The following is an 18,693-nucleotide window of genomic DNA, read 5'->3' on the forward strand; positions in this document are numbered from 1 at the left end:
CCGGTCAAGGGCATGTACCCTAGGACCCTTCTGCCAGGCCACCTCAATCCACTGAGCCAACCTGACTAGGGCAATACATCTGACTTTATACAACAGATTTATAGCTCTGTTTAGCAAAATGGTACAAATATACGTCAAACTGTATAATGCATATAATGCGAAAATTTGGTGTTTAAAAGCTATTTTCAAAAAATATTTCAACAAAGGAAATTATACCTGAATTTAATCTTTTATATTATTACTAGAGGCCCAGTGCATGACATTCGTGCACTTGGGGGGGGGAGGGGAAGAGTCTTTCAGCCTGGCCTGTGCCCTCTCGCAGTCCAGGACCCCTTGGGGGATGTCTGACTGCTGGTTTAGGCCCGAGCCCCTGAGGGGTCCTTAGCGCTGCCACGGAGGTGGGAAAGGCTCTTGCCACTGCTATTGCACTCGCCAGCCATGAGCCCAGCTTTTGGCTGAGCGGCGCTCCCCCTGTGGGAGCACACTGACCAGTCATTCTGCCGTTTGGTTGATTTGCATAGTAGCCTTTTATTATATAGGATATTAATCCAGATGTCAATATAATGTAATAAATTTATATAAAACATGGTATGCCTGTAAAGGGAAAGAGCATCTGATTTGTTTTAATAAACATCAGTAATTAAACAGTATGATTAACCTTCCCCATAGTCATTCCTATTACAAGTCAGTAGTACTTTCAGATTTAGCTTTCCCAAATATCTATTGTGGCTACACATTATTTTTATTCCCAGCACTGAGATCACAATGATGGTCAAGCTTTTATTTACCCACTATCCTAAGATCATCAAGTGAACACAAAGCAGTAACTACAGATCAAATAATGCAGAATTGAAATAATAAAAAAAAAAATTCTTTTGGAAAAAGCTAGGTTTTGCTTTTATTATTATAAATACTAGTGGAAGCGGGAAAAACCAAATCATTTACATATAAAAAACCCCTGCAAACTGAAATTGTTTTTAATTAGCTTTATGATAGACCAAATATATAGGTTTTAAAAACAAGTACTGCCAATGTTGTCATTTTCTGAAATAACTCTATAGTTGACATCCTAATATTGAGGTATGAAAAACTGTATTAATAAGAGTAACTGTTTTGATGGGAGAAAAAATGTTAGAAGCTAGATGGAGTTATTTTCTTTCTTTCTTTCTTTTTTTAAATATATTTTATTGATTTTTTACAGAGATGAAGGGAGAGGGAAAGAGAGTTAGAAACATCGATGAGAGAGAAACATCGATCAGCTGCCTCCTGCACACCCCCAACTGGGGATGTGCCTGCAACCAAGGTACATGCCCTTGACTAGAATCGAACCTGGGACCCTTGAGTCCACAGGCCGACATTCTATCCACTTGGCCAAACCGGTCAGGGCTAGATGGAGTTATTTTCAAAAAAAATTTTTTATTATAAGCCCCATCAATAAAAGATTTCTGAGCATGTATAACCCAATAGATAAATAATAAAAGTACTTCAACTAATAACTTTAAGCATATCCTATATAATAAAAGCCTAATATGCTAAGTGTCCAGTCGTCTGTTCAACCAATCAAAGTGTAATATGCTAATGATATGCTAAGGCTGCTCAACTGCTTGCTATGATGTGCACTGACCACCAGGGGGCAGATGCTCAATGTAGGAGCTGCCGCTGGTGGTCAGTGCGCTCCCACAGGGAGAGTGCCACTCAGCCAGAAGCCAGGCTCATGGCTTGTGAGGCAGCAGCAGTGGTGGGAGCCTCTCCCGCCTCTGTGGCAGTACTAAGCTGTCAGTCGAACATCCCCGAAGGGCTCCCGGACTGCAAGAGGGAGCAGACTGGGCTGAGGGACCCCTCCTCCCCGGTGCACAAATTTTGTGCACCAGGCCTCTAGTATAGTTATAAAACTTATCAACAAAACTTACCCTTGATCACATCTAGTTTTGCTTAAATAGCCATGTCCTCCTTTTCTTATTACCATAGTAAAAATGCTCATTGCTGCTATTATCCAATGTTATGATAATCACAGAAAAGCTCAAAAAAGTGCTCAACAACAATAAAAATTTTACTTATCTCCTTTCCTTTGTAACACTACAACTATTATTCTGGTTCTATCATGATTCTAAAAATAGTGAACTTAAGGTAAATAATATTCTCTAATAAAGAAATCTTATCAAGTCTAATTTACATAATGAAAACATGAAGGAGAAATGCCTGTACTTTTGGTAGCTTTCTAAAAATATTGCAAAGATGAGTTATCACTTCTAAATATTTTCTGGTTTTACAGAAACAACCAAACTACACACAATTACTGGCTTTGTAATATTTTATTGGTTTCCCCTTTCTCTATATAATTAGCTCTCCTCTATCAATAAAGTCCTAAATTAAAAAATTTAATATTTAGAGGGTGAAAATGGAAATTATATCTAACATTTCTCTTTATAATGCTACATTTCTCTATTGCCAGTATGTCACTAAGTCCTTAAGTCAAATATTGTCCACTGAGGTAGATGATTTCTGACATGACAACCTTTGTGTTTCTGTTCCTCAACATAAAAACAGCCAGTATTATTTTTCTTTTTCTATATGTCAATCTTGAATATTTATGAAATTGTTTAATAAAAAATGCTTAATTGTTCAGGGGCATGAAGTTGGTATGACTCTGAAAAATAGATTTAAAAAAATTACAATAGTAATACAGTTCAATACAGATTCAGGATAACCTCAACAAATTAGGAACAGAAACTAAATTAAGCTGATAAAAGAATATCTATCAGAAACCTTGTGTACTAGTAAACAAAATACTTAATGGTAAAATTATAGAATCCCCTTTAATGCAAGACTAGACAAAGAAGACCAGTATCACGGCTTCTTATTCAAAGATGTATTAGAGTTCTTATATCATACAAAAAGGAAAAAAAAAATGGTACTAGAAAAAAGAGAAAAAAAAAAGGTACTAAAAAAGAAACAAAATTGTCATTATTTGTAAATACTATGAAAATTTGTATAGAAAAATTTTTTTTAAATCTTAATCTAATAAGATAATATAATAAAAGTTCAGGAAAATTACTGGATACTTATTATTTAAAAGCAATTTGTAATGTAATTTTAAAAATCTCATTCACAATAGTAACAGAAACCATAAAATATCTAGGAATAAATCTTTAGCAAGTGTATATAATAACTTCATGAAGAACATTACAAAACTCTATTTTTTAAAAAATATATTTTATTGATATTTTTACAGAGAGGATGGGAGAGGGATAGAGAGTTAGAAACATCGATGAGAGAGAAACATCAATCAGCTGCCTCCTGCACACTCCCTACTGGGGATGTGACTGCAACAAAGGTACATGCCCTCGACTGGACTTGAACCCGCGACCTCTCAGTCTGCAGGCCGACGCTCTATCCACTGAGCCAAACCGGTCAGGACATACAAAACTCTATTGAAGGACATAATTTAAGACATAAATGAATAGAGAGATGTAAAATTAAGACCAATACCTAGTATTTACTGAGTGCTTATTATGTGTAAGATCCTAAGTGCTTTGACATGTATTAAATCACTTAATCCTTACATTTTACAGTTTATCATTATCTGTATTTTACCAATGAGAAAACTGAGGCAGAGATCACAGTGCTGGTAAGTAAACAGGCCTAAGATTAGAAGACAGGAGGTCTGGCTGGAATCCATGCTTTCCAAGAAGAAGGCTCAATATTGTAAAGATAAATTCCCCTCAAATTAATTTATAAATTCAATATAATTCTAATCAAAAGCCCAAAAGGTTTTTCTTTGAATTAGATGTGATACAAAATTTCAAATGGAAGACTAATAAGACAGCATAACCACATTTTTACAAACCAAAATAAGAAAAACTCACCCTCCCAGGTACCAAGGTTTATAAACTACAGCAAAGTAATACAAATGTGGTATCAATGCAGTTATAGAGAAAGTAAAACAGACTAATGGACGGGAGTCCAGAAATATCAAGAAACAAATCAACTTAGCATATGCCAGAGATGGCATTATTTATCAATGGGGAAATGGTGGAATACCCAATAAGTGATGAGAAATTTAGTCAACAACATAAATATGCATATATCTATATGTATCTGTGTGCATGTATATGTGAATGTATAATTAGTATATATTATATTAGTATATAATAATTAATAAGACTAATATATATATTAAAATTAAGTAGTAAATATTACTAATGTAAAGTAAATTAATGGTATATTGGTTTGTCTTAATTAAATGTTTTAAATTAAATAATTACATATATATACATTTTAAAATGTGTGTATATGTATAAAATTAGATTCTTACCTCCAAATCATACATAATAGCAAAATTCAACATTAATTAAAGACCCAATTGTAAAAATAAAATATTAAAATTATTAGAAATAATAGGAGGAAACCTTTAAGACTTCGGGATAGGAGAAAATGTTTAAATAGGTATACAAAACACAAATATGGCAATATAATTAATTTAGCTTTATAGTAAAACTTAATTTTTATCATAAAGCTAAGATAGGTAATGGGCTTGGCAGGGAAGGGTTATGATGTATATTATCTATATCAAATATTTAAGAATAAGACATCCTATATAATAAAAGGCTAATATACAAATTGACCGAACGGTGGAATGACCAGTTGCTATGACCTACACTGACTTCCAGGGGGCAGACACTCAAAGCAGAAGCTGCCCCCTGGTGGTTAATGCGCTCCCACAGGGAAAGCACTGCTCAGCCAGAAGCCAGGCTCACAACTGGCGAGCACAACAGCGGTGGCAGGAGCCTCTCCCACCTCCACGACAGTACTAAGGATATCCCACTGATGGCTTAGGCCCGCTCCCCAGTTGGACATCCCCCAAGGGCTCCCAGACTGCAAGAGTGTGCAGGCTGGGCTGAGGGACCGCCCCCTTGAGTGCACGAATTTCGTGCACCAGGCCTCTAGTTTAATATAATAGAAAATGGTAAAGATATGAACAAAGAAAAAGAAAATCCAAAATTCTAATAAATATATGAAAATATATTCAACTTCAATAGTATTTAAGAAAGTATAAAATAAATGACAAGGTAAAATTTCATTTCCCAATGGTTGCTCATTATAAAGTCACACTCAAGTAGTAAAGAAGACATGCAAAAGAAAAATGAACTCTCACATACTAATTGATAAAGTCATTTGAGTGCAATTTGTTAAACATAAGTTCATAACACTCATACCTAATGGCAATTATACTTTTAGGTATATACCCTAGAGCAGAAGTCAGCAAATTAGGGCCTGCTAGCCATCCATTTTTTTGAATTAAGTTTTATTGTCACATAGCCATGTCCATTTGCTTCCATACTATCATCTATGAATGCTTTCCTGCTACAAAGGCAGAGTTGAGTACTTGTGATAGAGATATATGGGCCACAATATCTAAAATCTTTACTATCTGGCCCATTATGAAAAAGATTGTTGATTCTTGACCACAAAAACTTGCACATATTTACAACATATGAATAAGAATGTTTATCCTAGTTGTTTTAACTGTGAAAAATTATAAAAAAATTTCCATCAACCAAGAAATATATCAAACTATATCATTCATATAATTATAAAAGATTATGACAATACAAAAGTATAAGTAACCTTCACCCTACAAATCCTCATTTTTCAGAAGCAAGCACTATTAACTTGATGTACATTTTTCCAACCTTTGCTTACATGCCTATAAGAAAGTAGGGAACCCAGTAATAGGTGTCTAAATATGTATTGAACAAATAAAGTAGTAAATAAATAAATAAACTGTTAACAGAGATATATGGAAACTAACAACCTCACATAGGCATGAACAAGAGTAAATTTTGTTTTGAGTTTCCCAAAAATGTTTACCTGTCATTTGTATGTTTTTTACTAGTCATTTGTATTTTCTTTTCAATAAACTGACAGATTATATCCTCTATTCATTAAAAAAGAGTTGTTTTTTTATTCATTTGTAGGAATTCTTATAATTATAGGGATATTAACTATTTTCTCTGTTATGTGCTACAAATATTCCCTTAATGTATCTTCTGCGGGATGAACGTTTTAAAATTTTATAAAATAAATTCATTACCCTCTTTTATTGCTTTTGAGTTTCCATTCTTAAGAAAGCCTCTTTTGCCTTATATTTTCTTCTATTAATTTTAGATTTATTTTTCACATTTAGATATTAAATCCACTTGTAATTTTTCTTGGATATGAAATAAGGATCTAACTGAATTTTTCTTCTTCCAAATAGGTTGCTAATTATACTATTACCATTTCAACCCAAATTTATAATGTAATTTTTATTATACAAACCAGAGGCCTGGTGCACGAAATCGTGCACGGATTGGGGGGGGGGGTGTCCCTCAGCCTGGCCGGCACCCTCTCCAATCTGGGACCCCTTGGGGGATGTCGGACTGCTGGTTAGGCCCGATCCCGCAGAGTTAGGTTGGCCAGCCAGATCACCCCTAGCCACTGGCCAGCCTACCTAATAACCCCTAACCACTCTGCCTGCCTACCTGATCATCCTAACCACTCTGCCTGCCTGCTTGATTGCTCCTAACCACTTGCTTGGGGCTGAGGCCAGCCCAGTGAGGGGCCGTCTGCCTACCTGATCACCCCTAACCACTTGCCTGCCTACCTGATGACCCCTAACCACTCTGCCTGCTTGCCCCTAACCCAGCCGTGGGCAAACTACGGCCTGCGGGCCGGATCCGGCCCGTTTGAAATGAATAAAACTAACAACAACAACAAAAAAGACCGTACCCTTTTATGTAATGATGTTTACTTTGAATTTATATTAGTTCACACAAACACTCCATCCATGCTTTTGTTCCGGCCCTCTGGTCCAGTTTAAGAACCCATTGTGGCCCTCGAGTCAAAAAGTTTGCCCACCCCTGCTCTAATCGCTTGCTTGGGGGTGGGGCCAGCCCAGCAAGGGGCCGTCTGTCTATCTGATGACCCCTAGCCGCTGGCCTGCCTACCTGATCGCTCCTAACCACTTGCCTGCCTACCTGATTGCCCCTAACCACTGGCCTGCCTACCTGATCACCCCTAACCGTGGTCTGCTTGCCTGGTCACCACTAACCGTGGTCTGCTTGCCTGGTCACCACTAACCATTCTGCCTTCCTACCTGCCTGATCGCTCCTAACTGCTTGCTTTGGGGCAGGGCCAGTGGTGAGGGGCCGTTGGTGGTTCTGGTCTAATGGTCGTTATGGTCATGATGCCATTGTGGTCTCTGGCCTTTTATTATATAGGACTAGAGGCCTGTTGCATGAAGATTCGAGCAATAGGCCTTCCTTCTCATGGTTACTGGCACCAGTTTCCATCCAGCACTCGGGACCCAGGCCTTTGGTCCGGCTGCAGCAGCAAGGCTTGGCCTTTCCTCTCGGGCCACAGGAGTGAGGCTTGGCTTCTCTGCTTGGGCTGCAGTAGCGAGGCTAGGCTTCTCCGCTCGGGCCACATCAGCAAGGGTAGGCTTCTCTGCTGCAGCTGCAGCGGAGAAGCCAAGACTCTTCAGTCTTCAGTTGTCTTCAGTCTTCGCTCCTCACCTGCATATGCAAATTAACCGCCATCTTTGTTGGTTTAATTTGCATACTCATCCTGATTGGTTGGTGGGTGTAGCAGAGTGACACGAATTTGCATGTTTCTCTTTTATTAGTGTAGACTAGAGGCCTGGTGCACAAAAATTTGTGCACTCAAGGGGTCCCTCAGCCCAGCCTGTGCCCTCTCGCAGTCTGGGACCCCTTGGGGGATGACCACTTGCTGGCTTAGGCTCACTCCCTGGGGGTTGGGCCTAAGCTGGCAGTCAGACATCCCTCTGGCAGCCCGGGAGCCCTCGGGGGATGTCCACTTGCCAGTGGGGAGCAGGCCTAAGCTGTAGTTGGACATCCTTAGCGTTGCTGAGGAGGCGGAAGAGGCTCCCATCACCACCACTGTACTGGCAGCTGGCAGCCTGGCTTCTGGCTGAGCAGAGCTCCCTCTATGGGAGCGCACTGACCAATGGAGGCAGCTCCTGTATTGAGCGTCTGGTCAGTGTGAGTCACAGTGACCAGTCATTCCCAGTCGTTCTGCTGTTAGGGTCAATTTGCATATCACCCTTTATTTTATAGGATAGAGGCCTGGTGCATGGGTGGGGGCCGGCTGGTTTGTCCTGAAGAGTGTCCCGGATCAGGATGGGGGTCCCACTGGGGTGCCTGGCCAGCCTGGGTGAGGGGCTGGTGGCTGTTTGCAGGCTGACCACGGCCCCCAGCCAACCAAGCTCCCAGTGGAGGCTGGCTGGAAGCAGGTATCTGGGATTTATTTATCTTCTATAATTGATAATTGAAACTTTGTTGCCTTGAGCGGAGGCCACAGCTGGCCAGGGCAGCTGGGAAGCTTGGCTTCCTCCATCGCCGGGGCAACCAAGCCTCTTGCTTGCTCCAGCTCCATGGCTGCTGGCTGCCATCTTGGTTGGGTTAATTTGCATATATCCGCTCTGATTGGCTGGTGGGCGTGGCTTGGGGTGTAGTGGAGGTGCAGTCAATTTGCATGTTTCTTTTTTATTAGATTAGATTCCATGTAATCTTGCCTCTCCTTCTACTTCCCATTCTGATCCACTTGCATATGTAGATTCTTGTGCTATCACAATGTAATTATTAAGACAACTTTACAGTAATGTTTAATGAATATAAATCCCCATTTATTATGATTTCTTTCTTAAATATTTTTGGAAACTCTTACATTATAAACCTTAGAATCATTTTTCCAAGTTCCAAAGAAAGTATTTAGATAATTAGAATTGCATTTAGATTATAATTAGAATTGTATTATATTTATATACTAATTTAAAAAATATAAATACTTTTAGGATATTAATATCTTCTTATCCAGACTTCTCTATTTTTTAAAAACTGAGTTATAATTGAAATATAACAGTATATTGGTTTTAGGTATACAACATGAATACTAAAGTCTCTCTTTGTTAATGGTCTCACAAATAGTGCAGCAATGACAATCATAAAATCTATACCTATATTCTTATTGCCTTAAGTAAATGTTTCTGTAGGACATATTCCTAGAAGTCCTACAGAATTACCAGGTCAAAAGGCATGTGCATTTAAATTTTTACAGGTAGTGCCACATTGTCCTCCATAAATATATCAATTTATTCTTACAAAAAATGGGGTAGACATTGCTTCTACTTTCACACTATCACCAGTATTGCATGCCACCAAACTTAAAGTTTTTGTCACTCTGATAGGCCATAAAACAAACAAAACCACCACCATCATCTCCACCACAACCACCAACATAAAAACAACCTATTTTACATCATATTTCCCTGATGACTAATGATGCTTAAGCATCACAACTGTTTACTAACCACTTGTACTTATTCATGATAGGACTACTCATATCTTCTGATTATTTTACTATTTGGTTGGCTTATTTTTAATTGATTTGTAGGTGCTCCCTGTACATCAGGAATATTAATTCCTTACACATATATGCTACAAACATTTCCATTATTTGCCTTTACACTCTGTACAACATTTCTTTAACCCTAACTTTGCTATTTCCAGGATAAATGAATGTTTGTACTTCTAAAAATGTGGACTGAAACTTCCTTAGAATATTAACTACCAAAATAAAGGACACTGTATTCCAAAATAAAATTAAAATGACCGTATCAGCACATATCTGGCCAAAAAAATAACCAGTTAATCTCTCTTCTAGGATATAGATTAAACTGCCTGAATACACCTACTTATGTTACACAAGAATTTTCACATCTATCATGTCTTTTTGTTCCTCTAAAAACAAACACTAAACAAATACAAAACAATCAACTTCTATAGATAGTATTCATATATTCATATTCTAAGAAGATAAATTCATATAAACCAAATTAATATTTCTCATTTTTTTCTGTAAACAAATCTGCCTGACATGTTTAAAGTAATTCCTTGAAAATCCCAAATATCACAAATACTAAATTTAAAATAGAATATAGTTTTTGGAAATTCTTTATATATATCTTCATTTTAATTCTTTGTCACTTATATGGTGATAAATATCTTCTCTCAATTTATAACTTTCTTTAAGGTTCCTTGTGAAGGTAAATTCTTAATTTTAATACAGTAAAACATATCAATCTTTTATAACTAGTGTTTCATATTTTATTTTAAAAATCCTTTTATTTCCTACTGAAAGGTTTAAAAGTTTTACTTTTGACATTTAAGATATTAATCTGAATGGGATAGGATTTGGGGAAATTTTAAGAGAATTTATTATATATACCTATTATAACATATGTATGTATTAATTGAGCATCTAGTCTCATTGCGAAACTAACAGGCTTGGACTATGAAAGATATATGATTTGGTGTTTAAGTATCACCTTAGTCTACCACCATACTCCAGCACAAATAGCATATACATTATGTTTATGAAGCTAAGGCTTTGGGGAACTAAAATGTCCTGTTAGTGATTTTGAAAATATGAAATAAACTTTTCAGAATATAAAAATGCAGTTATATCACACATATGAATGTAGTTCTCCCTTTTACTTGCTAAAGAAAATCTTTAAAATAATTCTTTCCTCCCAATTTGTTCATACATGTATGTGTGTGTGTGTGGGTATATATATATATATATATATATATATATATATATATATATATATACACACACACAAATACAAAACAATCAACTTCTATAGATAGAAGTTATGAATTTATCTTCTTAGAATATGAATACACACACACACACACACATTTTTAATTTTCCATGCTTGCTTTGAAACAGATAAGGCAACCAGCAAAGCCTCTTCAGGACTTAAAAACATTAGTAATATCAAATTCAATATATGGAAATGCTTAACAAATAACAAAGTCAGTTAATATTCTTTCCTGACATAAGCTGAAGGTTGAAATAGGGAAGTGTTCTCTATCCAACTCATTTCATATTTCCCAATGTCCTCTTTATATGTTTCCTTCCTACTTCCTCGAATGAGGATATCCTTTTTCTTTTTTTAGTGTATAACTTAAAGAGCAGTATTTGGAATGTCATTACACACACTCAGATTACAGTAAGTAAAAATTTCAAAGGACAACTGGAGGTGGCTATCAGCTACCAGATGACCAGCATCTAACTCTTTTCTTGCATACAATTCTAAGGCAAAGCAGAAAAGTATCAGGAAAATGAAATATAGTGGAGGCAGAATTATGTGAACACTGGTTATGTTGTCTAGTGGCCATGGTATATTATTCTTATTTTGAAATAGTGTCAAAGATAGAGTAATGTTTAGCTTGTGCTAGGTTTAATTTATTAAATCAGTTACCTGTGCTCGTTTTTCCATATCTTGGCATGTTCCTAGTTGTTCTTCCATTGCAACTCTGATTTGCCTTGCTTCATATTCCAATTGCCTCCTGGTCATATCAGTTTGTAAGGAAAACTGAAGCCATAAATAAAATTAAAGTGTTAATATCTCATGCTTGTGTGTTTAAGAAAAAAAAACCACCTAAATACCAACAGAAAATTAATAAGGAAATATGTATAAGTTATGGTGCATGAGAAAATTGTATTTTACTCCAAGGAGCCCTAAAATGTAAATTATAGGTCCTAGGCTCAGTCTGAGTCCCTAATGTGAAATACAGAATTGAAACATTTTTTACTGCCCCATAGCCACAAATGTCTTCAATTAAATTGTACTATTACATTTAACATACAAATAATTGGTCCAGTAAGCCTAACTTTAGTCTCCTTCTGATTCTTCTTCATTGAAGAAGTACTACTTTTAATTATTAAAAGCTAGTATATTAATGTGGACAACATAGAAAAATAAAAAAACAGGTTCATTATCCTTAAGTTTGTACCTCAATTTAAGGTAAGGATTACCATATACACGCAGACTAAACAGAAAACTCCATGTGTAAAATGAACAAAATGGGTTAAGAAAAAGCTTTATGTAATATAGATAATCATAAATCGTGAGGAAAAAGTCAACACAAGCCCAAGCATTCCAGATTGTATTGTCAGTTAACCCTTTTCCTGTTCCTATGCAGAATGTATTCCTACAGGCATACCCAAATTATGGGCTGCAATATGGAAGAAACTCTGAATGTTATTTCTAACTAGAGGCCCAGTGCATGAAATTCATGCATGGGTAGGGTCCCTAGTGGCTGCTGGCTGCTGGCCAGGGCCTCCCTTCCCCCGGCTGCCTGCCGCCACCAGCCAGGGCAGGGCTGGCTTGGGGGAGGGGCCGTGGGCGGTTGGCCAGCTGGCCGGCCCCACCCCTGGTCAAACTCCAAGTCGAGGGGACAATTTGCATATTAGGCTTTTATTATATAGGATTCCCAATTAGCCAGTTGTAACTCCACTGATACGTCCTCCACTTCCCACTGCTCCACAAAAAAAGATGAACATGACACAGTATGTTGCAATAATATGCTTTAGATCTGATATTTTAAAATTAATGTCTATATCTTGATACACATTTCCATATGAAAGTGTTCTTAACTTGGCTTCCCCATAGTAAAAAAAAAATTTGTAAAATTAAAAAACATTTATGAAATGTAAGCAATTGAAATTGGCTAACGTTGCCAAATAATCCATGGTAATGTCTTACATAATCTATTAAATAAATGTGATTATTAAATAAATTCATCAAGGAATAATTATTTTACAACTGATCTTTGTTTCAGATATATTCAGTTGTTCTTGAATTGTCACATATATCTGACCCCTTTCCTAAACCTGACTATACACAGACAGTGGTCTCTAAATTTGTATATTCTAATTACCAAAGTGAATGCTGAATAAAACTATACTTTGGTATTTTTGTTTATAAGAGTAAAAATCCCACCAAACCTTCCTTGTTTGCTAACAACTCTACAATAACTATTCTTTCACCATTTGTGTGTCCTTATTTCCCAGAAAGGTGTTAAGGACATTGTCAGGGAGGAGGATCTTCTCTCTCCCTTTCAAAACCCTGAAAGAGTGTCCTAGGACTGACTAAGCACTTAAGCTTCTAGTTCTAGCTCCTGCCAGACAATGCCCACTCAGGCAGCCTGGCTAACTACATGTTTTGGAAAAAGGTTTTTCTTCCATTTTTGCTTTTTATGATGTTCCCTCAAAAGTACTATTAAAAAATGAAAAAATCTAAGCTAAGAGAGAAAGATGTATTTTAAATATATCTTTTAAAAAATATTTTTTAAAGTTAGAAAAATATTTGTAAGCAACAGTTGAAATACAGTCTTGGTTGAAATTACTAATGTATTTCAGAAATGTGCTTATATGTGCCACCTCCATGAATTAAGATAGGTGGGAGGGAGAGACTGACAAGATTAAATTCTTTTACACAGCTATATTTGTTTGCAAAACAAATTTTAGTACATGCAAAAAGTTCTAAGATCCATGTCAAAAGCTATTGTCATTTATAATAATTGAAAATAGCACTCAAATTATCTTCAAAGATATTTTTGTTCAAAAACTATCTGGCATGATTCCTATAACATGGTTCAAAAATAGACAGATGGTGATAAACACTTCTACAGTGTGTTTGGCAACTCAATACACAATAAAAAAACAACAGTTGCCTAGTTAAATCCTGAGTCCTTTAGTATTCAAACAATAGATTTTCGGAAATCAGGGCTTAAACATAAATATTTGCTTGAGCACAATGAAGTTTTATCATCATTATAAACAAAAATTCATTATTATATATTCAAGTTTAAAGTTAGAGAATACATATTTTAGTTTACAAATAATTATAGACGCAGTTATCTCACATTTTTAATAGATAGCTTAGGTACTTTTAAAAAATCAAGTTAGTGCCCTAGCCGGTTTGGCTCAGTGTACAGAGCGTCGGCCTGTGGACTCAAGGGTCCTGGGTTCAATTCTAGTCAAGGGCACATACCCGGGTTGTGGGCTCAGTCCCCAGTAGAGGGCATGCAGGAGGCAGCCAACAATAATTCCCTCTCACCATTGATGTTTCTAAATCTCTCTTCCTCTCCCTCTCTGAAATCAATAAAAATCTATTAAAAAAATAAATAAAAATAAAAATCAAGTCAGTAAAGTCTATAATAAGTCATATTGCCAAGCTACTTACATTTTCAGTTAAAGGAAGACTATCTATTCTTTTAGTGAGATTCTGAAGTTGAGCGTAATACCAGTCTTTTTCCTTTTCTTCTTTGTCAAGATCAGCAAGAAGTAATGATCTGTTTTGTTTTTTTAAAAAAAGGTTAAGGTTACACAATGCTAATATAGAGTACATAACAGCAGTTCTTATTACCTGTTACTGTAAAGTTCTCTCTTCAAGTTAAAGTATTAATAATGAATAAATGAAAAACATTGATTTTTGAAGATGGGACTTACAATGTTATAATCATTCAATTTGAATATTAAAAAGATTTTTTTCAGCTAAACAAGGTGCTAATCAACATTATAATATTTACATTTCACCAAAGGCATTGTCTTCACATTCATGCAGTCTAAGAATATGATGATGGCTTGTAGTAAAAAGTACATAAAACAAACCTCCAAACTAATACAAGAAAGAAGGGTACAATAAAGAAGAAAAGAAAAGGAGTAGGTATGAAGAAAATGAACTTAAAGTATAAGAAGCTACTGCATTGGACACAAATGTAGTTTTTTTGCTTCTCAGCAGCCAAAATAGTAAAAAATATATTGTCACTGTACAATAAGAGAAAGCTATTCTGAGGGAAACAAACACTTTTCTTAGTTTGGAATTTGAAGATGAATTTATGTAATTTCTGAACCACCCAAGAGATGTTGTCCTGAATAACAATCTATATATCTATATATCAGAGTCTATATGATCATTATAAACATAAATGCAAACTAAGAGTGTCACTGAGCTAAAACTCAGTTGGTACAAAGCATTATGTTAACCGAAATAAGCCAGTCAGAGAAATATAAATATCACATGATCTCACTCATTTGTGGAATATAATGAACAACATAAACTGATAAACAAAAACAGATCCAGAGAAGCATCGATCAGATGCTCAAATCTCAGAGAGATGGTAGGGGAGGGTGAGGGTAAGAGGGAGAGATCAACCAAAGGACTTGTATGCATGCATATAAGCCTAACCAATGGACACAGACAGCAGGGGGGTGAGGTCATGAATGGGGGTGGGGTGGAGGGGCCAATGGGGGAATAAGGACACATATGTAATACCTTAATCAATAAAGAAAAAAAAAGTATGTGATCTCTTTTCATGTGGCTCTTTCCCAAAGCTGCTACTATTACCATTTTCTTGTTTATATTTCCAGAGATATTCTATAACAGCGGTTCTCAACCTGTGGGTCGCGACCCCTTTGGTGGTCGAACGACCCTTTCACAGGGGTCACCTAAGACCATCAGAAAACACATATATAATTACATATTGTTTTTGTGATTAATCACTATGCTTTAATTATGTTCAATCTATAACAATGAAAATACATCCTGCATATCAGATATTTACATTACAATTCATAACAGTAGCAAAATTACAGTTATGAAGTAGCAACGAAAATAATTTTATGGTTGGGGGTCACCACAACATGAGGAACTGTATTAAAGGGTTGCGGCATTAGGAAGGTTGAGAACCACTGGTCTATAACAATGTAAGGATCTATGTACATTCTAAATATAAACAGTACCACATGTGTTACCTTATAACTTATTTTCCACTAAAAAATCTTGGAGATAATTTTGTATCAGGTCCAATGTATTTGTGAGCAGGGACATAGTATTCCATAGTATTCTTGAATCCATAACCACTTCTATGCTAGAGGACATTCAGGATCTTTCTAACCTTTTGCTATTATAGAGAACTAGAGGCCCAATGCATGGAATTCGTGCACTGGTAGGGTCCCTAACTGCTGCCGGCCTGGGCCTGGGCCTCCCTCCCTTCCTCTAGCTGCCTGCCGCCGCCAGTGTTTCCCTCCCTTTCCCCGGCTGCCTGCAGCTGCTGCTAGCCAGGTCCTCCCTCCCTTCCCCTGGCTGGCCCTGCCCCCTGGTTGAACTCCTGGACAAACTTCCAGTTTAGGGGACAATTTGCATACTACACTTTTATTACATAGGATGCTGCACTGATTATCCTTACACATAATATCAATTCACACATGTGCAACCATGTATACTGCCCTTGTTAGATGTTATTTATGTACCTACTAGAGGCCTGGTGCATGAAATTCATGTGTGGTTACAGTCCCTAGGCCTGGCCTACGATCAGGGCCATCTTCCCCAGTTGCCCACAGCCAGCCCCACCACCCACCGCCACCCACCCCCAGTTCCCTGTTCACCATCTGGTGATCAGTGCCTGACGGCCAGGGGAAGGGACTGAGAGGTCAGCTGTTCCCACTTGCTCTCTGGCCCCACTCCCGCTGCAGGTGGCCATTAGACGATCAGAGCCTGCCAGCCGGGAAAAGAGACCAAGAGGTGGTCAGTGCGCCTCACAGTGACTGGTCCAGCAGTCATTCTGCTGTTAGGGTCAATTTGCATATTACCCTTTTATTATATAGGATTACCTTCACCAATGTAAATGTTTTATTAAACTTTTTTATTGTAAATGTAGGTTGCTTTTCATCCAAAAATGGTCTATCACTACGGTTTTAGTTTGACTTCTTTTAGTATGAGTGAGGGTAGGCATTTTTTCAGTAACCATTTGTATTTTCTTGTCTGTGACTTTTTCTTACTTATAGAACCTCTTCTATGTTAAGAATAACCACACTTTGTCAGTTATATGGGTTGCAAATATAATTTCTCAGTTTATCACATATCTTTTAACTTTGTTTACAATGTTTGTCATGTAAGATTGAGTGATTGATTTAAATCCTCACCTGAGGATATTTTTTTTCCATTGAGTTTTTGAAAGAGTGGAAGGGAGGGAGGAGGAGAGGGGAGAGAGAAAAAGAAACATCTACATGAGAGAGACACATCAATTAGTTGCCTCCCGCATGCACCCTGACCAGGGCTGGGGATGAACCTGCAACCAAGGTACATGCTCTTGACCAGAAATTGAACCCATGACCCTTCAGTCCATGGACCGATGCTGTAATCATGAGCAAACTGGCCAAGGCATCATATTCTTGTAATCAGACTTGTGGACATTTTCTATTATGGCTTTTGGAGCTTGCTCATATACGGAGAAAGATGCTCCCCACTCAGATATTGTTACTTTAAAATCCTATTTGATTATAATTTCTTGGAAAAATATGTATGCATATATGTGGAAGGTTCTATGCTTTATAAAATTCCCTTCCCTTTACTTGAGAAGCAATTTTTCAAATAAGAAACAAGCCTTCGCCGAAGCCGGTTTGGCTCAGTGGATAGAGCGTCGGCCTGCGGACTGAAGGGTCCCGGGTTCGATTCCGGTCAAGGGCATGTACCTGGGTTGCGGGCACATCCCCAGTGGGGAGTGTGCAGGAGGCGGCTGGTCGATGTTTCTCTCTCATCGATGTTTCTGACTCTCTATCTCTCTCCCTTCCTCTCTGTAAAAAATCAATAAAATATATTAAAAAAAAAAAAAGAAACAAGCCTTCACTTTTAATGTGGGAACCTCAATAGTGAGGGAATCCATAATTCATGGTAGGGAAATAAGCCCTGCTTATGATGTAGCAACCTTGGCAGAGTGTGGACTAATGAGAAGCCACATTTCCTTCCCTTTCTAACAACAGAAGCAGGGAAAAGCACTGTAGAAAGCCTAAACCCCTTTCAAAAGCTGAGGACCAAACTAGCATAAAGATAAAATATGATTCTATTTTTCAGCTTTCCTGGGTGAGGACCTGCAGGACCCAGCAGGACTAAAGTAGGCAAAAGAGACAGATAGGTGGTGATACTCTGATTACCCTCTAATAAACAGGCTTATGAAATAAGAGCTGGGTATGTAAAGTGAGAGGCCAAATGTTACTGATGGTGGTAGAGTAAGGGGGAGGGTAGAGAGAATAGGGACAAGTTTTTACTATAAAGTTTAAGCTCAAACTGTGAAAAAAATGCTTTGGGAAAGCCAAGGCTATAGTGTCTTGAACTAAAATGATATGATAGTAGTTGACCTTGTAACTCACACAGCAGTGCTTAAAACTCAGAAATTAAACTAGGTCTAGACGCAGGTAGGTCTTTAGGGTTTAGTGTACTAATGGCTTATATAGTGACTAGAGGCCTGCAGGATCAGGCTGAAACTGGCTCTCCGACACCCCCCGAGGGGTCCCAGATTGTGAGGGACCAGGCCAGGCTGAGGGACCCCACCAGTGCATGATTGGGGCCGGGGAGGGACGCGAGAGGTCGGCCAGCCAGGGAGGGACTACAGGACGGCTCCAGGGCATGTCCGGCCCATCTCGCTCTGTCCAGATCGGCCGGACCCCAGCAGCAAGCTAACCTACCAGTTGGAGCATCTGCCCCTGTTGGTCAGTGCAGGTATAGCGACTGGTGGACCAGTCAAGTGTCTGCCCCCTGGTGGTCAGTGCACGTCATAGTGAGGGGCTGAGTGGCCTTAGCATATCATTAGCATATTATGCTTTGATTGGTTGAGTGGCCAACTGGTTGACTGGACACTTAGCATATTAAGCTTTTATTTTATAGGACTGTCAATAGTCTTCCTTAAAAATGCTTCTTCATGTAAGCCTCATGTCTTCTTAGTCCTCTACCTAACTCAGAATCACCTAGAATAGTATGGCACACAAGTTATTAGGTATTTA

The 18,693-nt window shown here is 37.7% G+C and overlaps 1 protein-coding gene across 16 annotated transcripts in view; it reads right to left on the reverse strand.

Moving 5' to 3' along the window:
* Nucleotides 1-18,693, reverse strand: part of APC (APC regulator of WNT signaling pathway) — a 113,728-nt gene that overhangs the window by 40,621 nt on the left and 54,414 nt on the right. For 15 of the 16 annotated variants that reach the window (XM_059693887.1, XM_059693881.1, XM_059693878.1 and 12 more), the window contains 2 exons: nucleotides 14,099-14,207; nucleotides 11,330-11,443 (listed from right to left, as the gene is read on the reverse strand). In XM_059693887.1, coding sequence (XP_059549870.1) covers nucleotides 11,330-11,443; nucleotides 14,099-14,207 — 223 coding nt within the window. The remainder of the gene's footprint in view (nucleotides 1-11,329; nucleotides 11,444-14,098; nucleotides 14,208-18,693) is intronic. The other variant, XM_059693879.1, reaches the window with a different exon arrangement.

The sequence above is a fragment of the Myotis daubentonii genome, chromosome 4 (assembly GCF_963259705.1).
Source record: "Myotis daubentonii chromosome 4, mMyoDau2.1, whole genome shotgun sequence".
NCBI lineage: Eukaryota > Metazoa > Chordata > Mammalia > Chiroptera > Vespertilionidae > Myotis > Myotis daubentonii.